General features: G+C 41.6%; 1 protein-coding gene across 4 annotated transcripts in view; it reads right to left on the bottom strand.

Annotated features, from left to right (window-relative positions):
* Window positions 1-2084: 2084 nt before the first annotated feature.
* Window positions 2085-26768, bottom strand: part of LOC122879144 (cGMP-dependent 3',5'-cyclic phosphodiesterase) — a 164696-nt gene continuing 140012 nt past the window's right edge. For all 4 annotated transcript variants that reach the window (XM_044202902.1, XM_044202903.1, XM_044202900.1 and 1 more), the window contains 22 exons: window positions 24846-24920; window positions 24499-24540; window positions 23692-23760; window positions 23447-23577; window positions 17044-17155; window positions 16895-16934; window positions 16338-16401; window positions 16020-16101; window positions 15422-15596; window positions 14471-14583; window positions 12363-12440; window positions 12129-12251; window positions 11955-12025; window positions 11135-11257; window positions 10913-11000; window positions 10336-10383; window positions 9618-9692; window positions 9381-9480; window positions 8191-8303; window positions 6956-6994; window positions 6724-6830; window positions 2085-5686 (listed from right to left, as the gene is read on the bottom strand). In XM_044202902.1, the coding sequence (XP_044058837.1) occupies window positions 5452-5686; window positions 6724-6830; window positions 6956-6994; window positions 8191-8303; window positions 9381-9480; window positions 9618-9692; window positions 10336-10383; window positions 10913-11000; window positions 11135-11257; window positions 11955-12025; window positions 12129-12251; window positions 12363-12440; window positions 14471-14583; window positions 15422-15596; window positions 16020-16101; window positions 16338-16401; window positions 16895-16934; window positions 17044-17155; window positions 23447-23577; window positions 23692-23760; window positions 24499-24540; window positions 24846-24920 (2103 nt within the window). In that variant the 3' untranslated portion in view covers window positions 2085-5451. The remainder of the gene's footprint in view (window positions 5687-6723; window positions 6831-6955; window positions 6995-8190; window positions 8304-9380; window positions 9481-9617; window positions 9693-10335; window positions 10384-10912; window positions 11001-11134; window positions 11258-11954; window positions 12026-12128; window positions 12252-12362; window positions 12441-14470; window positions 14584-15421; window positions 15597-16019; window positions 16102-16337; window positions 16402-16894; window positions 16935-17043; window positions 17156-23446; window positions 23578-23691; window positions 23761-24498; window positions 24541-24845; window positions 24921-26768) is intronic.

Raw genomic sequence — 26768 nt, forward strand, 5'->3', positions numbered from 1 at the left:
CATTTCAGTCACCTTCTTGTTTGTTGCTTTGTTGACTCACACAAATACAGCACATAAGCTTTATAAGGTATATAAACACAATGCAAAAGTAGTCGTCAAAAAAATCTCACCGTGACCTTTAACTATAATTCAATAATATAATATTGTATACATTATTCTGAAATGGGCAATTCTGCACAATGAGTACTTCTTTAAATTGAAAATTTGAATGCAGGAACAGAGTATTACTGTGGTATTGCTACTTTTACTTAAGTAAAAGATCTGAGTATAAAATGGTCCTAGACCTAGGTCCTAGTTCTGTTATGACTTCATTATTTGATGTTTTTATTGGCGCAATATAATAATAATAATAATAATAATAACAATAATAATGCATTTTATTTATAGCCGCCTTTCAAAGCTCTGCACACCTTACAGGCACAGTTAAGAACAAGCAACAGTGTATCAAAACATCATAAAATCAAACAACGCAGTAATATACAACAAGTTAATACAATAACTAGGTATAAAATCCTCATCAGTGCAAAACTCAATATGGTTGTGGCCATTAGAGACAGAATCAGACAGAACAGGGCAGTTTTAAGACGGGATTTGAAGGTGGAGAGATAGTCAATATTGCGAAAATCTTGTGGGAGAGAGTTCCAAAGGCGGGGGCAGAACAGCTGACGGCTCTAGTCTGGACCCCATGGTAGTCAAGCGGCAGCTGGTGTGGTGAGTTGGATAGCAGAAGAGGATCTGATAGTACGGGAAGGAGTGTAGATATGAAGGAGTTCAGAAAGATACAAAGGGGTTGGGCTATGAAGGGTAAGAAGCAGAATCTCGAAAACGATACTGTATTTCACAGGGAGCCAGTGAAGTTGCTGAAGAAGTGATGTGATCTGTGGAGGGAGTTCTGGTAATAATATAGGTGGCTGAATTCTGGACCAATTGAAGTTTATGAAGACACTTGAGAGGAAGACCAGAGAGGATAGAATTGCAATAGTCAGTACGGGATGTAACCAGGACGTGAATGAGAATGGCAGTGCTGTTCGGTGTGAGTTACGAACGATTAGATGAAAGTCCAGGATGACACACTCTTGACCTGAGGGGATGGAAGAACTATGCAATTGTCAATAGTCAAAGAAAAACTCTCAGATTTAGTTACGAGGAGAACCTCAGTTTCATTACTGCTAAGTTTGATAAAGTTGTGTGAGAACAAAGATTTTAATTCCAGTAAGCAGTCAGAAAGGGAAGTGGGTAGAAGAGTGGAGGTAGGAGGCTTAGTGGAGAATTAGAGCTGGGTGTCATCCGCACTTGCACTGTGCACTTGCATGACTGCAAAGTCTTGTCTGTAGGCTACTTTTATGTCCTTCTTCTCAAATTCACGAATCAAATGTTACTCCCACATAGAATTTATAGGCTCTCTTACAAACTGGAATACCTTCAATCAGAGTTTAATAGGGATGCCAAATTGAATGTTTTCAATTGAATAGATAGCTTTGTTTCTAGCAAAGTTGGTCACATTTCAATTGGGGTAATTTGATTAAATCCAGATGTGTCTGGTAATAAGCATCATTTTAGGCATCACATCAGTTGAAGAGCCTATGAAGGGACCCTTGTCTAATTCTTAAATGATGCATATTCCCAAACAAATTAATGTTTGATTTCATTTTACATCAGTTGGTTAGTTTCAGGAGCTCTTGGCAAATATATATTTGGGCATGTCCTCGCTGGAGCCTCATCCTAATAAAAGCTTCACATACTGTACAAACAAGTTATGATAATTTTACTTCAACTACATGCAGAATGTAGAGAGAGGAGCTCATTGCTGACTGGGGGGAGGAGTCAGTAGTGAACTGTAGTGGATTTTTGCCCCCACAGCCCCCAGTGAGTTAATCAGGCCATGCTTATACAGTATCAATATGTGGGATAGACTAACAGGATCCACAGAGATGCCATTGTGATGACTAAATCACTGTCACAGAGCCCCAATGTCACCTGATCTTTTTCCAGGCTACCAAGTTTTCATGGTGAAGTAAGTAATTGCAGTATGGTGAAGCTACAGTATATTGTGTGTTGTGCACTTTTAGAGACAGCAGCCAAGAAGCTTTTCACCAGTTTTATTCCAAGAAAGAAAAAGAAAAAGAAATCAAATTTTCATCCATTTGTCTTCTTGTCAAAAATGTCCTCGTTCACTACATCTGAAGAAGAACATGACCACCAGCACTCAGAACTCAACAAAACAAATAATTAACAGATGACTGGATTTAGTCTTCAGTATAAGCATCATGTATACATTTCAGATTAGTTTGGGCTCTTATTTGTGGTAGAATATCATATGTATATCCTAAATACACATATAGTTTTCTTTCATCCCCTCTGTCTAAAAGTCTATGGTTGGGGTTGTTCAAAAATGGCATGAAAAAAAGAGAACAGGATGCAACCACTTTAAATACATTACAGAACTGAAATACTTCCCATTGTAATAATGACAGACAATCAAGTAACATTTTCTTTTAAAACTCTTTGATATTTACAGCAATTATATTTTTGCCACTTTTAACAATTATGTCACAAGGTATCATTACAATGACATTACATCACAGGTTAGAGTCCCTGCTGTTCTGTGATGATGGGAAATAGATTGGGTTCATACTTCCTGGATGAGCCACAATTTCAGACCTGGTCATGATGTATCATTAAAGTTTTATGTGAACACAGCCCTCGACTTCACCCCAACATTAGAGAACAAAAAATAATTGAAAGCATGCCTGTTTTTCACTTTGCAGCTTGGCCAGGAAGTAGACAGTGTTTGCTTGGCACATTTAGCCCTGACTCTCTAAAACAAACATAAAGGGACAGATACACACTCAGTATAGATCTGGACTCTCAAAAGCATTTTAGGATTAAAACTGTCACAGGCATTTGATTTTTTTTTCTCCAATGGAAACATCATGATCCAACACTTAAATGCCTTTGGGAACTCAGAACTAAAGAAATAATTTAACAAGAGGCATAGGTATTTACATAGGAATCTATGCAACGTCACAGAGGCAGACACTTCATATTGCACATGAAAAAGGCAGGTACATATGAAACAGTGGTTCAAAAATAATAGAAATGGGAAAACCTTGTGTGAGAGAAAGAGCTTGGGAAAGAGAGAGAGAGAGACTCTTCTACAAACACGTCTGTATGCCCTTTAAGAAATGTATCAGAAAAAAAAATTCAGTCCATGAAGCAGACCAAGGCAGATCAAACGATTTCATCCAATCGCAGTAATGCATATCCCAATGTAGGTATAACACATACATCAAACCACTTTGCTAACCAATTAACCCTCCTCCCAAATGCACCCTCATGAGACCCTGTCAAAGAAACATTATATATTTAAATCCTATGATTGCAATACTTTTGCTTTCATCTTCACTGGCATTATCAGGGCTGTATAAAAGGGGACATAATTGAAGAAATTCTAGCAGAACACTTGAGGTTTGCGTCTGCATCATCACTATCAACACCAGCTTTGTAAGGACTGGTTATACCTAACATTTCTCTCTTGATCTTAAACCAACTACCTCCACTCCATTCTCTCTCTGTCATCGATGCACCCACTCGTCCATCCACTCATTGGCTCACTCACTCTCACCCCTGCACACACAGCCTACATACAGTACAGTGGTGTCCATTACAGAAGTTTTTCTTCGTGTCACTATTCTGTGGTTTTCTTACCCTAATTCTGCAGCATTTTCCTATTTTAAACATTGTAAGGAAAAACTGAATATGGCATATTGTAACAAAACCCCATGGCCCCAAAAAATCTCAGTTTTTTTAAATATTTTTTTTACATGAGGCACAATCTGAGAACTTAACTCTACATTTCCAAACATTTCATTTGGGATGCAGCAACAGTGAACTATCGATGCTTTCAGGAAAAAGTCGTTTCTATGATGGCTACAGCTCTAGTTCCTTCTTTAAAACAATTTTTGCATTGAGAACTGAAAAAATGCCATTGTGTCTGTCTAATATCCACTGGTGGTTGTGTACATAACTTAAAATAGTTAAATGTAATGACATCTGAGGTCTTTACATGGGTATTTCACAAATATACATCTTCTGAGCATGGTGATCATTCAGTCAACACACTGATACTCAAACTATGTCTATAACAAATATACAACATACATACTAAACAGACTCTTTATTTCAATTTTCATATATTAAAAGCTCTAAGAAAGGCAGCAAAGATGTGCAATAAGGCAGATCCATATGACACACTCAATGACACACTCCATATAACGCTCTACTACTACATTTACACTAACAGATGAGATGGATCTTTTAAAGGGCTTCGGTTGCTCTCTGTCTAAAGTGGTTTATGAGGAAATCAGTAAACTAAAAAGTAAAAGGAAGTGAGAAAAGTGCAAGGGGGTGAGGGTGTGTTTTAGGTCAGGAGTGTGTTTTGTTTGAGGTGTAGATGCACACTTGATGCAGTGACATGCAGTTAATATGCACAGGGTGTGTGTGTGTGTGTGTGTGTGTGTGTGTGTGTGTTTATTGTGTTATGCATGGAGTGGGGTGTTGTGGCCAGGGATCTGTGACTCTATCATTGATCAGTGATTGTCAAATTGTCCCTTAAACCCCCCAAAAATGAGGTAAAGTGAATCAATGCACATGAGGGTTATAATGCTGTGTAAGGAAATGAACTAAATCTCCCCAGTACAAGTCCATTGTAATGAATTCACTAAATATACTTTGAAGAGCTGAATACAAAAGTCTGTTCTGGTGGTATAAAAATGGACTGCATTAATTTCTTAGCCATGGAGAAATCAACAAAGACGAAGATAAAAAGGAATATTACATGAGGTGTCCATACAGCATGCATTCATAAGCATCAGGTGAGGGACTATGGCAGCTGCTTGTGTGTGAACAAAGCTGAGCCATTGAAATCAATATAAGCTATTATGAAACATTTTACAGAATGTATAGCACTTTATCTCACTGTTACATGTTGAAGTAGTCTCTTTCCATAACAATGAATTGTTTTTTTCTCTGTTGTGTGTCTAAACAGTATGTGCATGTACATATGTGTGTTAGTGTGTGTGTGTGTTTTTACAATCGTAATCAGGGTCAGTACTGTATGAATGAACTTGTGACTTGTGGTCAAAACTTATTTTTCCAGCATAGCTGCTGAAAAAGATAAAGTCACCACCTTCTGCTTTCCTGAACCGGAGACACACGCAACATGTAGCATCTAATCACTGAACCGGTTCAGATGGATCCACTTGTTTCAAATCACTTGTCTCAATTCAATTAGTTTGAAACTTTGTCCTGTCCAATCTGCATGGCCTGCTAAGCATCTAAGTGATTGACAGCAGTGAGATCAGTGAGATCCCTCCCTCTTAGGTCGCAAAAAAGGTATCCTCTTATTGGACCACAGAAAACTTAAAGAAACCGTCAGCTGCCCTGCTGTTGTCACTGACCCCTCCCTCCTTCTGCATCGTCAAGGCAACCATTGAGGCAGTGGTCGTCGCTCCCAAAAGCACCCTGGGACTGCAGCAGCTCATATTCCTGGTCCAGGAAGTCTAGGCTGTTGTTGCTAGGCAACCCACGGATGGTGAACTTGTGGGACACTTTGGTCCACTGCTCCCGATTTGCCGCCACTCTCTCATACAGCTCAGTGGCCCCAGGAAACAGTTCAGACAGCAGCCTAAAAGGACAGAGGACAGTGGTGGCACGTGAGCTAAGATTTGTTTGTCGTTGTGATACTTGAGTTACATAAGTGAGGCGTCCACGAGGTTACTTTACATTAGAAGATCTTCATTGTCCCAGCCTGAGAATGAAGTCCCAAATAAAAAGGTGTACCTGATCATTTGATTACATGTTCTTTTGAACTTATTTAACTATAATGTCTTATTTTCAACAGTGTTATACGGTGTACTTTTATCACAGCATTTCATTTAGTTAAACCTGTAATAACTGATTTTTTGGCCACATGGGGGAAGTGCAACAAGCTGTAAACACAGCATTGACATGTCACCTTATAAAGTTTATATGGCGAACATGTTAGCAACCAATTGCCCATTTACATATCCAACAGACACTGCGCAACATTATCATTCATTTGGAGTCACGTGTCTAGCCACCTGACGAATGTAAGTCCAATATTCACTTTCTTAAGCTCTGTTTTGCTCTCCACCAACTCCTGAGGGAAATATCTGGCTGCGAAATGCTCCACTATATTAACCAACTACTTGCTAACTGTGTCCGTCTGCTGTTTGATGATTGTCAAATAGCATACAGTGACTCTATCAGAGCTCTTTTTGCTGAAAACAGCAGCCTGATGAGAGCAGTGAGAGTGAACCAAAACAGTGAAGTTGTGGGGCCATAAAACCAAAACAATGAGCTGAAATTGCTAAAATGCTCTGCAGTGTACTGATTTTTATCTGTGGGTTTGTCACTACAAACCATTGTTAATATAAAAATGATCGATTAGAGCAGCTTTAAATAATTAAAAACAAAAAATACTGAATAAAATCCAAATGCAGATTAAAGTTCTATATTTTTGTGTTGAACATAGATGGGAGATTCCTACTATCCTGACTATTTTCAGCTTGGGAGCAATATGCAAAATTACATTTCTCTCCCTGTGTTCAATACTTAATGTAATGTGGTCAGTCCTACGTGATATGTGGTAAAAGGGATCAGGGTAGGGAGGATGTGACGTTTAGCTTTTTTCGTACGCACTTGTAAATGGGCATGGCGATATGTTCCATGAAGCTTATCTGTAGTTCTGGGATGTACGCTTTCTCTCTGTCCATCATCTCACTGGGCCTGTTCCCCATGGCTTTTTCCTGCACACACACAATACAGGAAGACATGAGTAATGAGCTCACTATTGTGTAAAATGCCGCACACTTCAGCCACATGCTAAATAATTTCACATGCCATTTAACAGTCAGCGTACACTGACACATACCAGATCTCCTTGAGAGAAGAACTCTTTATAAATCAGCTCCTGCGGACACATAGAGGCAGACATCTGTTATTGTTCATAAGGTTTCACATTCATATTGGCATTGATTAAGTTCCACTTAAAATACAGCTTACATTTATAGAAGGTCACACAATAAAGCAGCAAATATAATATGGAAAACTAAAATGTAAACTCTACTACGACATCGTTTTATTGGAACAAATCAACTGTTAGTTTAGAAGTGTATAACAGTCTGGGTTTTTAGCTTTGGGAGAGACTTTCTCATATTTGAAAATATTGTAATTGGACTATGCTGAATCACAACAACGCTGTGATCTAATATAAAATGCCATCCCCCTTTATTACATTTCAATATTTGGTGTGATTGCATTTTCTGGCCAGTGAGAAAATTAATGTTCCAACACAGACCAAATTCAAGTCAGTCCCTGAATGCAACAGATATGTGTTCTCAGTTTTGGGAGTAAGCATTACAGTGCATTTGATGTAGAAGTTTGGTATTTGGAGATTTAGGGTGTTGGATTTAGGACAAGGGTCAGGGGTCTGGGGTTGAAAAGGGGGCAGACTAAGATTAAACGTAATCCTAAAATGAGTGCAGCTTCACAAAATAAAATATAATGGAATATAGATTGAAAGGTTGTTTCCAACTGTAAAGCAAACCATCTCATAATGTTTGTTGTTCCAGAAATGGGTCAGTGTACAGTCACTGGAAACTGGAAATCTTTAGGAATGCACTGCTGAAAATAGGAGCTGCTATTGCCCTATGGAGGAACTTCTTGCTACTGCGTGTCAACTAACAGAGACAGAATATAAACTGAAACTACAGTCCTTTAACTACGTCATATCAAACCTTTTTGTTTTTGTTTGTACTTGCAACAAGCTGTTAAATGACAGAGCAGTGTGTTGGACAACTATAATTACCACTATTACCTCCACTACTATACATCTGCACATTGTGCTGCACTAATTACTAATTATTAATAGCAATAATTGTTACAAGGGTAATTGGACAAACACTGAGACACATTTACGTGAATGAATATACTGCAGTACATTTGTCAAAAGGTGCAGCACAAACCCATACGAGGCTGTTCACAGGAGTATGACTGTACATCTGTGTGCTGATTCATATATTATGTAACTGCTGTTAACAACTTAAACCTGATATTTCCTAATGTGTAAGTGTAAATTATAGATAGTGGTTTAGACTATGAACTGACAGCAATCTTGCGTGTGGTTTTCCAGCCCTTGGTTTGGTCTGACAGGTCACACGATGTCATCAACAGGCACAGCAGCATGGAGCGGTGGGTACTGCTTTTTGGATTGTATCCGTCTGAAAAACACACATGCAAAAAAATTGACTCTATCTAAGATGCATTTACACACTTGTGTTTGCAGTAAATTAGATGACAGCATTGTGATGATCTGAGGAAAACCACTGATAAAATCACTACGACAACAACATCACACCACCGTAAAACATCAGATTGAAACATTTGACTGATTAATATTATTTTTTCAAAACTTGTTGCATTTTAGTGTTGTGTACTCAAAATACCCAGTTACTCTGTGTTGATAGATATTGACGATCAGAATTGTATGTTAGGTAAAGGCAGTTTGTGTATTTGGTAAAATGAAATTATGTTTTAGTGTTTATTTCCATTCTGTGTTTGGTTGAACTATTGTCGTCCATGATTGACAAGTTACACACACACTATGTTGTGAGGCAGTCGCTAACTCATTTAGAAGCTTTTAATGTCCTTGACTTGCTTTAACAGCACAAAATTGATTCCAGTGAGGAGACATCCACTCAGGATAACTTATAATCGGTTGCATTCAGGTGTAACAAACCGCTGGCCAGGAGGTTATGGCCAATTATATTACATAAGAGTGCAGTAAGCACTCTTTTGAGTCTTCTCAAAAGGGTAAATAGTCCAATGAAAGTAGAGGATTACTAAGAATGTCAGGGATGAATACTGCAAGTATGACCTCATATCTCTGCAACATATGTCACTTCATGAAAATCTAATCTTCATGAAAGTCAGTATGTGCTTTCGTGTGGTGCCAAGAAGGAAACCATACTGCAGAGGAAATGGGTTCATAATTTCACAGTCCCTATATTTGTCAGTGATTATTTAGCCAAAAAAATGGACATAAACTATATGGGGTTTACCTGTAATTCATCATCAAAATGGTGGATTTCTAATATTCAACACTGTATCTTTTAAATGTTATTCATGTTGCATGTTTTCTCTTGTGCCCGTTCTAATTTAAGGAAAAATAAAATTATTGATTTGGTGTCATCGCTCTGGACCAACCATCTGAACCAAGCCTCTCTTTGCTGTTCAGGGATGTGAGTATGAAGCGAAAGTAGTGACGTGGCTGTGCATACTGAACTACTGGGACGTACCATCAGCCATCTTCTGCAAGTCCTTGAAAATGCGGAGGTGGTGCGCCAGATCTGTAGCCAGAATGATGTCTCTAATCAAATCCAGAACACGCTGGTAATCCTAAAAAAACCCAACAAAAATATCTGTAGTTTGCACGTACAGTGATAGCAGAATGTAGTAAATGGAAATGAATAGTGAGAGACAGAGAAACGAAGACAGACATTTGTAATGTGTGAATGTCAGATTTTATATCTTACCTTCCTGGAGAACTTCTCAAAGATGTTGCAGCCAAAAGTGTTCAGAATGGCAATGGCCTGGGCGAAGTGATGTCTCTGTCGTGGCAAATAAAGCATGATGCGAAAATTAATGAGTATATTTGAAAATGGTGCTTCTAAAAGGAATGTTGAGTCATGTTGCAATGCAACAAGCAAAGCCAATTTACATGCCTCCCATTGCCTCATCACTGAAACAAGGATTAAAGTATTATTTTGGCCACTAGGTGTCGTATTAGCATTAAACAATATCAGTAGCTCACACACACTGAAGTTCATCAAGTAGGAAGGAACAAACGAATATAAGAAAATTGTATTTTTCTACTGGTGGTGTGGACTGAATTCTATTCCAAGGTGTTTCTAATATTCTGCCCCCCTCATGTATGTAAATGGAAAGGACAAATAATTAGAAACACCTCTCAATATAATGTAGTCCAGTTCAACACCACCTTTAACCTCAGTAATGAACATTCACTTAAATTTACATATTTCCTACAAAAACTGAACATTATAAACTCTGCAAAGGTAGAATTTATGGCAGAGCTGTTGTATTGAATTGCAGTAGATTTTACAGGTGCACCTATTAAAGTGGCCACTGAGTGTACATGCAATAAATATTTATATAGGCACAAATCCCTCATGTTTTCCCTCATGTCAGCTCTCCCACATCCCCATGATGTGATGTAACTGGTTGTGAGTTTACCTCCATCACAGATCCCTCTGAGCTGTAGAGAGCAGCCAGCACAGATTGCTGAAAATAGAAACAGATAGACAAATGAAACACAATCCTTTTAGTGTACACATTGTATTGATTCAAATGAAACAACATCCTTCGATGAAATGTCTTCTTGTACTTATCAGCTTGAATGTGAATCTTCAGATAGAGAAACTGATAAAATGATGACCTTTGTTGCATAATGATAGTTGCTGTGTGTGTAATTTAGGTGCTGGAGGGTTATGCATGATTAGAGTGGAGCAGAGAAACATGCTTCTAATCACAATGACATCTAGTGTCTCAGTGGGGCAAATTCACAGATGAAGTGATGCAACCACAGACTGTGAGACACCCAGAGCCTGGTTCTCATTGACGTGCTCTATCCCGAGCATCTAAAAGTAAATTTTTAGTCTGCATTTTTAAACTGCAGGTGCAGTGCTGCTCTACCACACGCTACGTGTTCGGGAGGTTTAATGTTGTTACTCTCCCTTTTTTCCCTTTGTATCATTTTTGATGCTTCATCGTAAGCCATCTAATAAAGCAGAAACATAATTTGTGCTCTCACTGAGGCGACTTGGAAAGAATTGTTGGTGCCACGGTGGTCCAGGTCATGGCACATACAGGAGACGAAGAGAGCTAGAATCTCTATATCCCTAAAAAGAGAAGAAAGAGGAGGGTTAAGGATCAAAACAACATTTTAAAAAATTCAATTTCTTTTCAATTTCTTACGTGTTTAAGAGTTAAATCATTAAAGAGAGAGAAAGAGGGCAGAGTGTTTTATACTTACTCGAGGTAGTTGGACAGCCCTAGGTTTTTGTAGAGCAGGTAGCAGAAGTGTGAGACAGAGAAGGCATGCATCCAGTTGTGGTAGGGAGGGTCCCTGTAGCCTTTCTTCACCATCAGACAGAACCTGATACCAAAGCAGCAGTTTAATTATCATCTACAACACGGCATGCAACGGGTGGCACATGCAGCACATGTAATTGAGTGATTTCATTATGACCTTTGGACCTGGTATGTTCTTGTTCTGTTCTTTCTTGTTGTTCTTGCTACTAAAGAGAGTTATTAGAAAAGTCACCATATTATAACTTTGCTACAATGCTGATGAAGTAGCACCAGAAATTGTTAAATTCTCCACCCCACCGATCTCCAAGTTTAAAGAATAATTTTGATTTGAAAGATATATTCCAATAATTTTCTGCTCTACTGATCAATTCTGACCAAAATCTTGTCAGTTTTGTTACTAGAGAGCTGCTTACATGTCTCTTTCCAAGGTGTTGGGGTTCAGGTCTTATAGTCAACTGACAGGGTTAATGAAAATTTGAATAATTCAACCCTAAAAGCACTCAAAGCCTCTCTACTCCAATACACTATTAAGCAGTTGACAAGAATGTGATCAGATGATGGAAAAGGATTAAAAATAAGGACCCGGTACAAAAAAAAGAAAACTGGAGGTATTCTTAAATCATATGTAAGAAAAGTGAAAAATCAACATGCAATCAGAAGCTAGAGATCAATTCATTAATGCAGACTACTTAAAGTAACTGGAGGACACACTCACACACATGCTCTGATATTCAGTGTATGAATTGATGGAGTTGTCAGACCTGGCGAGAGTGTGCAGGTCAATCTTGTATGCGTTGATGAAACCCATGTCTTCAAACATGCTGAGGATGCACTGCAGACACACACAACAGGATCAGTTACATTTCCACTCTGTGTCTCTAACCTCTCTCTGCTGTCTGTCTCTCTCACTTTTTCTCTTAACCTCTGGTCCTTACCAAGGGTGTGGTGTCATCAGGTAGGGAGCGAGGTGTGTATGTGAACTCAGCGTAGCAGGGGTCGATCTCCCTCACCGGTTCGATCCCAGTCACCAGCAGCTTAGACACCTCTTCCTCTGAAACCTGCAACATACACATACTGAATCATATGGAGTAAATAATATTGACAGTGTCAGTAAATGCAATGTGTCCGCATGCACGAGAGTCAGTGAGATGTACAAATATGATTTTTACCTTCATATGGTACATCATCATTTCATTGGCCAGGTGGGACCTGAACTGAGCTTCATGGACTTTCTTGTAGAGCAGAGACTAGAGAAACAAACACCATATTATAATAACACTATAACAAATCAACAGTATTTAGAGTATTGTGACAGATGCCTGGCTACTTTATGATGTACAGTTCAGTTAACTTACAGCACCAGTAACAGCATAGCCAAGAACTTTTTCTTTTTTTGACAACGCTTGCAAAGATAATTGGGTAGACTGAAATTGTGTTCAATCTCTGGCATCCAAAACAGCTTGATTTTAAAGTAAGGTCAGATATTTTGTGACAGTATCTTCAGAAAATTGGAAAGAGCTGCAACACCAGTCACAAACGTCTTCTCTTGCTTATTATAGATCATCTGGCTGAGCCCATTTCTGTACACTAGACACAGCTTTGTGTCTAGTGTAGTCAAAACAATAGTCAAACTGAATGCTGCTTATTTTTCAGTACATGAGGGAAATGCTTTTTACAACCCACAGCATACTGTACACCATGATACAGAGTGAGCATTGATAAATAATGCATTTGGTGATGTTTAAATGATTAATGAGCTGCCTAGAAGGCAATTATTTCCCCTGTCAATAGTTTGTCGATAAACTATCGAGTACCTGCAGTCATTCAAAGGTCAGGCGCTATGAGAGTTACTTAATATAAATGTGAATTGGAAATGCTGAATAAAATATCATCACAGCTGTATGTTGTGACTTTTTGTTATCAGCTGTATGAGTCTCTTTCTTTCTTTTTTGTTCTTCCCTCCATCTTCATTACAGTCCCTCTCTTATGGCACATTATGTGAAATCAGTTATAAACATGTATTATCATTTTAAAAACTACATCAATTATCAATTTAATTCATTTTTAAATCCTTTACCTCAAATCAATTGTGTGACTGCCTGAGGGAATTTTTAAAGGCAAGAGAAATCACTCCAGTTACACAGAGTAAATCAGCTTTAATCAATATTTCCACTACATTCTGGTAAAAGGTGAAAGGGGGCTGCAATAATGAGAAATATGATGAGGAAGTTTGAAAATCACATTCTGAAAAAACTGTTTTACAGCAAATGAAAAAAACATTTTGATCTGAGGCTATCAATACTTAAGTTGTTGCAGGTTCCGATAGATTTGCAAATATAAAAAACAATCTTTCAATAGCTCTGTGGGTGATGACAATGCAATACAGTCCAGCCCTCTCGCTCTCCTTTTTCTGAACATTATTGTCACAAACATCACCATCTTCATCATCATCTTCGTGAGCTCCATACACTAGCTCAGCTGAATGTGTGTTAATGGGTTTGCAGCAGCCATACAATGCCTATGAACTACACCATAAAAGCCACTCATTTTCATCACAGATTAAATCTCTTTACATTTCCCTGGAGACTTTGCTCGACTCTGCCTTCACTGAGCATTTTGCTCCTACTGAACTGATCCCATTTAGCCAGCCAGAATCGATCTCTCTAACAGCACTAACAACAGATCTACCGCACTGTTTTAAGGAGTAAGAGACTCCTGATGATGGATATACTGTAAATGCTTATTTTCTAAACTTTCTTTTATTCCTCTCTATGCAGTCAAATTTCATTAATGATCATAAATGTGCATGGAACTTGCAGGGAGATGACATTGACATTATATTTATTTTTCTGAGCTATGCTTAAAATCAAGTTGAGTTAATGAGACAGTGTGTATGAAGATGAATGTGTAGCTTAAGAAAAGCTGAATTTATTCCCTTTTAATGTTTCATACTTTTTCATTGCTGCTAACAGAGATAATAAGAGAAAGTGATAGAAGCCGTCTTCTATTGCAAAGCGAGAAGTTGAAGTTGTTAATTAGTTTGAAACTGATAATGTTTATCTAGCAAATGTGTAGTTGTGCAATTTTCATTACTATTAGGGTTACTTTATGCTTAATATGCTATGGTTTGACTGGTGTAGTGAGAGCATTTAATAAATATACGAGAAATTATTTAACGCCTCGTCTCTGACCAGACATCTGTGGCTGTTCAACATACAGAACCAGAAAATGTAAAGGTTATAGAGAGTCAATTCTTTCAGTGGGAGAAGAGGCTTACATGGGCGATGCTGATACCACAGTAGATGGAGAAAGCTGTGGCTAGGTCCTCGTCAAAGCGGTTGAACCACGGCCCGTTCATTTTGTTCACCAACTCAGCCACCCCGATCACCTCTAGAAGAAGCAGGATTTAAAGAAAGAGTGAAGAGGACAGAAGTAAAGATGGAGAGAATAAAAGGAATGAGAAAATGAAGGTGAAACATTGAGGGAGGCAACGAGTTGAGGAAGGAAAGGAGCGGATGGAGGGAAAGAAAGTTGATGATGAAGAAAATGGAGAGCAGAAGATGAGAGTCAAGGACGAGAAAATGAGGCGCAGAATGCAACAGTCAGAGGTGCAGAACAGACGTTGAATCTAATATGTCAATTAATTTCACACTGGAGCTGAACCTAATTGCACATAAAAAGATCTGAATTGAAACTCTAATAATCTGACCTTCAGACAGTTTTCTATACAGAGACAAACCACACAGAATCTAAAGTTTCTTTGTTTGGATACAGTGAGAAATGAGGGAGCACCATCAAAGTCTGAGTTTTCTGTCATTTCTAAGTATGGAACACATTGAACATGGCTCCTTTAGCCCCTCCAAAGTGCACTTTATGCACTTTAACATTTAGGAGCAAAGTATGTGATGTAACAACTCTTTGTGCTATTCTGAGAGAGCACCTGTGTGGAAATGTAGCTTTAAAAGGAAAAGGGAAGAGTAGGTATGTACTAGAGAACAATAGAGGAGCAGCTACCATTTGTGTTATTGCTTGTATTTGCTCTGTCTTAGTATTAGCTTGCCAGTAGCCTGCAAAGCACTTTGAATTGCACTAACCTGAATGAAAGGTGCTTTACAAATAAAGATTTGATTGAGAAAGTTTTAAAACAGCCTGGCAGCTTATGACCTTTTTGCGTGTGTTGAGTGAAAAACGTTTTTTTGTGCGTGTGTGTAGAAGTCATTGTTGCTACCGTTGTTCTCATCTTTGATGGGGAAGCAGAGGATGTTGCGGGTCCTGAAGCCGGTGCTGTCGTCCACACCGCGGTAGAAGAGAGGATGGGAGTAGGCGTCCTTAATGTTCAAGATCTGACCAGTGGTCGCCACGTGACCTGCAATACCCTGATCTGCTGGAATACGAAATTCCTTCTGCACTCGCACACACACAGACACACACGCGATTGCTTATGTCATGAAAAGAAGTCATTTTTTTTTACAATTTTGCTTTTAATTGATTGTTGAAAGTAGTGTCAGAGAGAAAACATGGGGCGAGAGCATAACAAATGTAACTATGGTCCCCAACCAGGGGGCTCTCTGGTGGCCTAGGGACTGAAAACCTGTAATTGCAAAGCCCTATGTTCTAGTCTGGATGGGGACCTTTGTTGGATGTCATTCCCTATTTCTCTCTCCCATCATCATTCCTGTCTGTCTCTACTGTCAACTCTCTAATAAAAACATGAAATCCCCCCAAACAAGGTCACAGGAAAGACACAAGAGACGCCATTATATTGTGGAAAACAATCAGCGCATGCAGTTTGTGCGTGTGGGCAACTGAATGCTTGTGTGTCGTACCTCCTCGTCGCTAACCACGCCCCCGTCAAACACCTTTGCCACCAACTCATGACTGACACGGTCCAGCAGGAACACTGAACAGCTAGTGAAACACAGAGAGAGACGGAGTTAGAGGGGCAACGGAGAACAGAGCAAAGCAGAGAAAATGAGAGTGTTTTATCTCATTTCATCTCAGGTCATTTTGTAACTTTAATTAAATGCGGCAAGTCGGTTAAGAGCAAATTGCCAAGATAGCCTTTTCAAATGGAGATAAAGACATTCACACTATACACAGACACACACACATTGAAACATCCCTTTGAAGATGAATCAGCTTACATCTCTGCATCACTGAGGTTCCTGGCCTCCACTATAATTTCCTGTAACAGCACTGACACATCATCTGAAAGAGAGAGAGAGAGGGAGAGAATGAGAGAGGAAATTAAAGGAATACTGCAAAGCCCAGATAGACAGAAACACAGATTACACAATGAGTACCGGTGGTTCAGCTGTACAAGCTGATAAGAGCTTTTGTAATCAACGGTTCGGTACAGTGAGAGGCAATTTGCTCTACCAGTGGATCCATTTTTTTGTACTGGCAATTATGATGAATCATCAATGACTTATTCTGCTGTTGGTGCCCGCTGTTAGATAAGAATCTAAATGCCTCAGTGTAATTATAGGATGGAGAGTTGGAGCCATCATTTTTAATGCCCTTTTGATTTTATGGTTATGATCCTGGGTGTAATCACCTTTAGGGTCAGTAATATCTCATTCAATTACGTGCGCCATTTGTTTCACTTGGTGATCACTTAAATATCGGTCATTAACGCAAATTGTCCTACAACGTTCTTTCTTCACAGAGACAGACAAAGACAAAGGTGGGAAGAACTTACCCAAGTGTGTGAAGAGATTCTTGGCCACTTGTAAGAGCGCCTATGTGGAGAAACAGCGGACACGAGAAGCTCTTTAAAAGGCAGCTTCATGTATATTTATGTATGTGCACAGTATGTGTGTGTGTGTGTGGGCGTGTGCTGTACTGTACCTGGCACTCCACTTTGAGTTTCTGTTCTTTCTGGAAGGCCAAAGTTGAAGTGAGGACCGTTGAAGTGTAGCAGAAACAGTGCTGGATTGCATGCTCATCTGCCTCTGTGTGTCTGCAGTGGGGAAGACACACACACACACACACACACACACACACACACACATACACACACAGTTGCATGATAAATCTGAATTTAGACAGAGCTAATAGGCTGCTGTGGCAGCAATCTTGTGTTGCCATTAATACAAACAACATTAATTAGTCGATCATCAGATAATTCATCTGCTACTATTTTGATAATTAATCATTTTTCAAGCCAAAACTCCAATCATTCTTGGGTTCCAGCTTCTCATTTATGAGGATTTTCTGCCTTTGCTGTTTTATATCAGTGTAAACTGAGTATCTTTGGGTTTTGGACCGTTGGTCAGACAAAACAAGACATCATGCTGGGCTTTAGAAAATTGTGATTGACATTTTTTTACCATTTTTTAAAATCATTTTATCAACAGTGTAATATCCATCCATCCATCTATCTTCTTCCGCTTATCCGGGGCCGGGTTGCGGGGGCAGCAGTCTAAGCAGGGACTCCCAGACTTCCTTCGCCCCAGACACTTCCTCCAGCTCCTCCGGGGGGATCCCGAGGCGTTCCCAGGCCAGCCGAGAGACATAGTCCCTCCAGCGTGTCCTGGGTCTTCCCGGGCCGCCTCGGGTGGGACATGCCCAGAACACCTCCCGAGGGAGGCGTCCAGGAGGCATCCGGATCAGATGCCCTAGCCACCTCAGCTGGCTCCTCTCGGCGACGGAGGAGCAGCGGCTCTACTCGAGCTCCCCGTGTGACTGAGCTCCTCACCCTATCTCTAAGGGAGCGCCCAGCCACTCGGCGGAGGAAGCCCATTTCGGCCGCTTGTATCCGCGATCTTGTCCTTTCGGTCACTACCCAAAGCTCATGACCATAGGTGAGGGCAGGAGCGTAGATTGACCGATAAATCGAGAGCTTTGTCTTTCGACTCAGCTCCTTCTTTACCACAACGGTCCGATACAGCGCCCGCATCACTGCAGACGCTGCACCGATCCGCCTGTCAATCTCACGCTCCATCCGTCCCTCACTCGTGAACAAGACCCCGAGATACTTAAACTCCTCCACTTGGGGCAAGGACTCCCCACCCACGCGAAGAGAGCAAACCACCTTTTTCCGGTCAAGAACCATGGCCTCAGATTTGGAAGAGCTGATTCTCATCCCAGCTGCTTCACACTCGGCTGCAAACCGTCCCAGTGCATGCTGCAGGTCCTGGTTTGAAGAAGCCATCAGAACGACATCATCTGCAAACAGCAGAGATGAGATCCTGTGGTTCCCAAACCGGACACCCTCCGGCCCCTGACTGCGCCTAGAAATTCTGTCCATATAAATTATGAACAGAACCGGTGACAAAGGGCAGCCCTGGCGGAGTCCAACATGCACCGGGAACAGGTCTGACTTACTGCCGGCAATGCGAACACAGCTCCTGCTCCGTTATACAGGGACCGGACAGCCCTTAGCAAAAGGGCCCCGGACCCCATACTCCCAGAGCACTCCCCACAAAGCGCCCGGGGCACACGGTCGAATGCCTTCTCCAGATCCACAAAGCACATGTGGACTGGTTGGGCAAACTCCATGAACCCTCGAGCACCCGATGGAGAGTATAGAGCTGGTCCAGTGTTCCACGACCGGGACGAAAACCACTCTGCTCCTCCTGAATCCGAGATTCGACTATCGGACGAATTCTCCTCTCCAGTACCCTGGAATAGACCTTACCGGGAGGCTGAGAAGTGTGATCCCTCTGTGATTGGAACACACCCTCCGGCCCCCTTCTTATACAGAGGGACCACCACCCGGTCTGCCAGTCCAGAGGCACTGTCCCAGACACCACGCGATGTTGCAGAGACGTGTCAGCCAAGACAGTCCCACAACATCCAGAGACTTAAGATACTCAGGACGGATCTCATCCACCCCGAAGCCTTGCCACCAAGGAGCTTGCCAACAACCTCAGTGACTTCGGCCAGGGTGATGGATGAGTCCGCCTCGAGTCCCCAGCCTCCGCTTCCTCTTCGGAAGACGTGACAGCGGGATTGAGGAGATCCTCAAAGTATTCCTTCCACCGTCCGACAACATCCCCAGTCGAGGTCAACAGCTCTCCACCCGCACCGCACAAGGTGTTGGTGAAGAACTGCTTCCCCTCCTGAGCCGTCGGACGGTTTGCCAGAATTTCTTTGAGGCCGACCGATAGTCCTCCTCCATGGCCTCTCGAACCTCTCCCAGTCCCGAGTTTTTGCCTCTGTGACCGCACGGGCTGCAGCACGCTTAGCCTGCCGGTACCTGTCAGCTGCCTCGGGAGTCCCACGAGCCAACAAGGCCCGATAGGACTCCTTCTTCAGCCTGACGGCATCCCTTACTTCCGGCGTCCACCACCGTGTTCGGGGATTGCCGCGCGCGACAGGCACCAGAAACCTTGCGACCACAGCTACGAGCCGCCGCATCGACAGTGGAGGTGGAAAACATGGTCCACTCGGACTCAATGTCCCCAACCTCCCGGGATCTGGGAGAAGCTCTCCCGGAGGTGTGAGTTGTAGACCCTGCTGACAGAGGGCTCCGCCAGACGTTCCCAGCAGACCCTCACGATACGCTTGGGCCTGCCAAGTCTGTCCGGCTTCCTCCCCGCCAGCGGATCCAACTCACCACCAGGTGGTGATCGGTTGACAGCTCCGCCCCTCTCTTCACCCGAGTGTCCAAGACACGCGGCGGAGGTCAGATGATACGACAACAAAGTCGATCATCGACCTCCGCCTAGGGTGTCCTGGTGCCACGTGCACTGATGGACACCCTTGTGCTTGAACATGGTGTTAGTTATGGACAAACTGTAACTAGCACAGAAGTCCAACAACTGAACACCGCTCGGGTTCAGATCAGGGGCCGTTCCTTCCGATTACCCCTCTCCAGGTGTCACTGTCGTTGCCCACGTGGGCGTTGAAGTCCCCCAGTAGAACAACGGAGTCCCCGGGTGGTGCACTGTCTAGTACCCCTCCCAGGGACTCCAAGAAGGCCTGGTACTCTGCACTGCTGTTCGGCCCGTAGGCCGCCACAACAGTGAGAGACCTGTCCCCCACCCGGAGGCGGAGGGACGCGACCCTCTCGCTCACTGGGGTAAACTCCAACACGTGACGGCTGAGCTGTGGGGCTATGAGCAGGCCCACACCAGCCCGCCGCCTCCCCCGCCCGGCAACGCCAGAGAAATGGAGCGTCCAGCCCCTCTCGAGGAGACGGGTTCCAGAGCCCAGGCTGTGCGTGGAGGCGAGGCCGACTATATCTAGCCGGTAACGCTCAACCTCCCGCACAAGCTCAGGCTCCTTCCCCCCCAGCGAAGTGACATTCCATGTCCCTAGAGCCAGTTTCTGTGTCCGGAGATCTGGTCGCCGGCCCCTGCCTTCGACTGCCGCCCAGATCTCTCTGCACCGGCCCCTCACGGATCCTCCTGCGGGTGGTGGGTCCACGGGAGGACGGCCCCACGCCGCTCCTTCGGGCTGTGCCCGGCCGGGCCCGTGGGAAAGGCCCGGCCACCAGGCGCTCACCGTCGGGCACCCACCCCAGGCCTGGCTCCAGGGTGGGGCCCCGGTAGCGCCAATCCGGGCGACGTAACTGGCCTTGATTTTAAATAATCCATAAGGGTCTTCTGAACCGTAACAGTGTAATATAACTAAGTATATTTACTCAAGTATTGTACTTAAGTACAATTTTAAGGCATTTGTACTTTACTTAAGTGTTTCCATTTTGTGATCATTTATACTTCTACTCCACTACATTTCAGAGGGAAATATTGTACTTTTTACTCCACTACATTTATCAGACAGCTATAGTTACTAGTTACTTTTCTGATCAAGATTTTATATGTAAAACACATGATCAGTTTATAAATCATAGATTGGTATAGCTTGAACTACAACAACAGTATATAAAGCTGTTAAAAAGTAAAAGATCTTAGTATATCTTCCACTACTGAATTTTATAGATCAAACAATTAATGGATTATTCAGGAAAATAATTGGTAGATTAATTGATAATGAAAATAATTCTTAGTTGCAGCCCTAAAGGAAAGGCAAGACTAACGAATTATTGAGAAAAACACAGATGAAAAAAGAATCACTTACAACTGTGTATAGGTGAATTTAGGGGAAGTTACTGTAATGGCGCTAAAATGACTGAAAACAGAAGCAAACTCCTGCAGCCACAGTGCGCTCGCCTTTAAAATCAAATGATGTGAGAATTTGACAGCATTAAGCAGGCAATTGAAGACTGATGAATGATATTATCTGCAGTGACCACAGTGGCGCTAGTAATTGCCTGCAGTTACCTCTCTTTGCCTACAGAGGGCAGTGGCACATTATTGTATTGATGTAAGGAGCAGTGTATAGCTCCAGGGCTTTCTTGCCCTGAGTGTAGACTCCCTGGAATCCCAGAAAAGGAGGCAGGATTTATTCCGAGCTTGGAAAAGGCCTGAGAAACTCAGTTTAAGGGCAATTAAGTTCACTCTCCCACAAGAGGTACAAATCCTTTATGAGTGACATTCAGGAGAGTCACACGGAGCAAAAGTTTTCAGTCTTGTATGTCAGGCTGGAGAATAATTTTCTGTGGTACCAGCTAGTTATTTTCAGTCACCATAGGAAATAGCCTCCATTTCCGCAGCTAGAATGAAAACCAGCAGGAGTCCATTTCCAAAGACCAGAAGTTGGATACACAGTAAGAAAGGACACGTTCCACAAAGAATTTATTTGGAATTAATGAGGAATGTGTGTACTCTGTTTGATCTTGTGTCATGCTGCCATGGGGTTGACAGTATGAGACCCTGCCAGTCCTCACAAATAAATCAGCCAACAGCCAACTAATACGGTCTTCCTAACATTGCTGCCAACTTGATTTTTCAACATAAAACCTCATACTGTGTTGGACTTACATATCCATGAGCTCCTAAAAGTATTACACTGCTGCTTAGGGTGCAGGTTTATCATGTGATCATCATATTTGTGCTGTACACGCATCATCCTCAGCATATTTCTGTTTATTCTTCTAACAATGCCATACGGTGTATTATCAACATGTTCTGTGCTTAAAACAAGATTAAATTATGTTTGTGATGGTTTGTGTGCAGTGTTCTCATCTGTTGGTACCAACACTAAGTCATGGACCTGCTCCTGGCATCACAATAAGTTTTCATGTGCCTGTGTCCTAGGGTAAGAGTCTAAATTACACTTTCAGGAGGCCAGGCAGAGAGAAGTTCCAGCAAACTCTGCATGTGAATATGCAATCTATATGATGACTGAATGTATCTTCGAGATATATGTCCCTACTAAAATATGGATGACTGTGCTTGGAGTGAAGGATAGATTTATCACATTTTATGCACAGTTTGCGGCCATAATCCTGCTGCTGTTACTATGGTAATAAGATGCCAGCTCTGTCATTAGTGCCACTGGCAGAGGGAGAAATTATAGGACATGATCCCTTCTCATCTATCTTAGTCTTCAGAGAGAGAGCATGCAAAGGAGAGGGATTGTATGTGAGCACAAGCATGTGTGTGGAGTGTGTGAGTGTGTTTAAAATAAGAGATAAAAATACACTAATCTCCCAGCACTACTACTCCCTAAGTAGAGACATATGTTGCTTGACAAGGAGACGGAGATAGATAAATAGTAATAATAGTATAATAGTGTTTCTTAAACAAACACACAGACACAGCTGGAGTGCATTTTTACAGACTTCACCTGTATTCAGGTGAAGTCTGAACACACACACACACACACACACACACACACACAAATGCATGCCAAGACATGGTGCCAAACCAGGCAGCCAAGCCACCCGCTGTTAGACTCATGACCTGACTCTAGATCATCACATAGCCATCTGCACACACACAAACACACACACAAACACACACACAAACTGGGTGATTTGACACAGGCTCCGAAGTGATGGTATCCATTCAGGGAGGAGCATGCAGCACCTTCTGCTGGTCAGCGGCAGATTTCAGAGGAAATCGCAGCACTCTCTGCTGCTATAAGCTCAACAAATCTGAGCTGTTGAGCTCAACCAATCAGCTACCCATCCCAACATTACGGTAAGTCGCTGCCAGATAAATCTTGGTATCTACCATGAGTCAACGCTTCAGGAATTAGGAAAAGCCAAATCATCTTCAGACTGACATCCCAGCATTTTAAATATACTTCAGCAATAAGTCATCAGTGGCTAAATTAAGCTAAGAGGTTAAAAAATGTCTATTTATGCTGTAAGAACTCTGCATGAAATGGTTCAGTGTGATCTTAAAGTGCGGTAAGTGATATCTTACAGTATGAACACAGTCTTTCCCATACATACCTCTGCCCACCCTGCTTGTTGAAGGCGCACGCTAGCGCCACCACCTGACCAGTGGCCCTGCTGACCACTGGTACACAAAGCATGGAGGAGATCTCACAGCCCAACATACTGGACAGCTGCCTCCGCTCCTCCTGAGAGGAAGAAAGGCAGAAAAATCTGTTCAATATAAACACAGAATAGATAGATAAATAGATACTGTAGATAGATGGATTGACAGATAAGAAAGAAAATGTCTCTCTACTTACAGCACTGATGTCCTGAAGAGTAATTGACTTCTTCTTCTCGACAACCTGACCAAAGCGTCCAAACATCAGCTGAATAGGGGAGAGAAAAGGAGAGAGATGAAGACCGGGTGAGTGAAAAATTACGGGGGGGGGGGAGAAAATCTGTGTAATGTGTAATGAGGCCGAGAGACAGGAAGAAAGCAGAATTGTTAGGGGTAAAATACATAAACAACAGTTGTTTATTCTGAGTGAAGTTTATTACCTCCCTTGTTAAATTGGCACAAATAGCCTATCTAGGGTGTCTCTTTTTTGTGTCCTAATATCTCTCTACACCAACTACTATCAAGATTTCACACATCATTTAGCCTGGGGTACACAGTCTATTCGCACCATAATGGAAAGCTTTTTGAAAATGCTATGTCTACACCACAACCAGTGACTCAGGAGACTCTAAGCGACCCAAAGGAAGTGATTACTTCTCTTGCCCAAATTTCTTAATTATAACCCCTGCCAGGGATTATAAAAGATTACATGTGGGTGGTGTATTCTATCGTGTCAGTCCAAGAAACCTACATGCAGGGTTACAACACTTGCATTAAAAGTAATCTTGTTAAAAATTGCAACAAACCTCCCTGAATATACCTTAGTGTGCCATCTCATGGCCCCAAAACAAGTGAATGAATGAAGGCATGATAAAACAAATAAGCAATAAATGGATGAGGCAATTACTTAACAGGGAACAAATAACACAAACAGACCAATAAATGCAAATAATGAATCAATTAATGAATATTCATGTGAATACATTATTGTGTTTGTTGGCCTCACCGGGAAGCTGATCTCCTCCTCCAGGACTTTGTCTCCAACTACCTAAAGGTCACAGAGGTCAATGGTTACAGGGTATTCAGTTGTTAATGTCCAAATTACTCCCTGGTGAATGAGTCATAGTAGATGGCTTTTATGTGTGTGTGTGTGTGTGTGTGAGAGTGTGCGTGGTTGCAGGGCAGAGTGAGAGAGACAAAGAGAGCATTGTGTTAGAAAATTGGTGTATTTGTGTATGTTGCTTTTGTGTGGTGTTTCAAAGAGAGATTATGAAAACAAATGTGTGTGAGAGTGGTAAAGATGTAGAGAGAATGTGTGTGTGTGTGTGTGTATGTGCGTACGTGTGTGTGTACCTGGCAGAAAAGCTGGTGGTTGTCCTCGGACACCAGTAGCAAACAACAACACTGTGAGTGAGTCTGCTGCTGCAGCTGAAGGAGAACACAGACACAATATCAGTCCTGATAGATAATCACAAAAATCTCTCTTTATCAGACTCAGTCAGATTGTTTTTAAAGCCTCAATTTAAGATTCCTTGGAGCGTAGTCTAGGTGTGAAGATAAGATTAGAAATCGGTGGACAATGGATGACTAGAGCTAAGGTCGGGCAAGAATTCAATATTATCTTCATTGTCTTGCAGAAGCATCAAACAGCGAATAAAGACTTATTAGTGTGACACACATTTCTATTATTTACAGAAAATACAAATTAAATATCCTACAAAATAAAATCTGTTATCGTGCTAACATAGTAATGGTGAGAGGATTTATTCAACTGTATCAGCAAAGTATGCTATGAACAGAGATTTTCCAAAATGGTTATTTTACAATGAACAGCTTTACATTTATATACATAATCATACATATTCCCCATTAATATGACTACCTTGGTAAGTAATCAAAACATTCATACCTAACAGAAAATACATTCACATGCTATGATTTTAGCACAAGATCAAGGTTTTTCTTTGAATGTGAAAGCGCAAAATCCCTACATAAACACAGAGACAAAGACAAACACAGGTGTCTGTGTCTGTGTATAAATGAAAAGTGTGTATGCACTCTCTGCTGCTGTGCTCTGTAAGACCAGAGTCACTGATGTCTGTGATGAGAAACATTTCATTCACATTCATAGACTGAAATTCACCCTGAGGTGGGAAAACACACACATACATGTATGCATAATGCAAGGTACACAAGCATATACATGATCACACATACATGCACACACACCCACACACAGTTGCAAGAGCAGTATCTCCTCACACACTATTCTTCTCTGTAATCCACAGAGCTGGATGGAGAACAAGCAGGACAAGGATAAACACCAGCCAGTGCCAACACACTCGCCCCCCAGTCACATATGCACACACATACTCACATACACACACACACATGTAAAAAATGTCGCTGCACCCACATATAATAATAAGCCCCTCCACCCGCTTTTTCCAAATGCTGTTAATCCCATAAGAGCCGCCCCAAGCACTTCCCGCCAAACTGACGATTCTTCAGAAGCAACAATCTCCTGGTCCTTTTCCTCCCTCCCTCCCTACTCTCCTCCTCCTCCCCTCACCCCTTTTTACAACTGTAACAATAAACAGGCGAAACAAATCATGTCGGATCCAAAATACATTTTCAAACCCCTGCAGCCTTTTGCACCGCCACGACTTCTCCCTCTCCCTTCCTTCATACACCAGAAAAATACTACAAATTCAGGTTTAGAGGCATCAAAAGCTTTTACATGCAGGCTGCACTGCTGCGGCTGTGTTGTTCGACCCCATGGATCTAGTCCTGCAGCGTTAAGGTAGCACAGATGCAGGGAAGGTCAGGTAGCTGATTTTCACAGAAAAATACCCAGATTTTTTAAAAGGAGCTTTACACCAATTTTCATCAAGACTTGTCCCCCACAATTTTATGTCCAAGAGGACACCAATCACTGCAGTTAACAGTAAGTGAGGTCCTCTTTTGATGTTGACAGAAAACTTAATAGAAAATGAAGACAGAAATGTAAAAATGTGTTCAAGCTGCAAATCGTATTTGTAAATTCTGATTTTCACATTATTTTTAAAATATTTTTAATTATTAAAAATCAGTCTTGTCTGTTGTTTAATAATCAAAACAAACACTGATTCCCAGACTTTTTCTTTTTGTATAAAAAAATGATGAGCCCTAGTGATAATCAATTGGAGATGAAATATATTTTCAATGCCTGAATCTCCAAAAATGGATTTCCTTGACATAAAGTATAGATGGGCTGCAATGAACAATTATTTAAAT

The sequence above is a fragment of the Siniperca chuatsi genome, linkage group LG7 (assembly GCF_020085105.1).
Source record: "Siniperca chuatsi isolate FFG_IHB_CAS linkage group LG7, ASM2008510v1, whole genome shotgun sequence".
Classification (NCBI taxonomy): Eukaryota; Metazoa; Chordata; class Actinopteri; order Centrarchiformes; family Sinipercidae; genus Siniperca; species Siniperca chuatsi.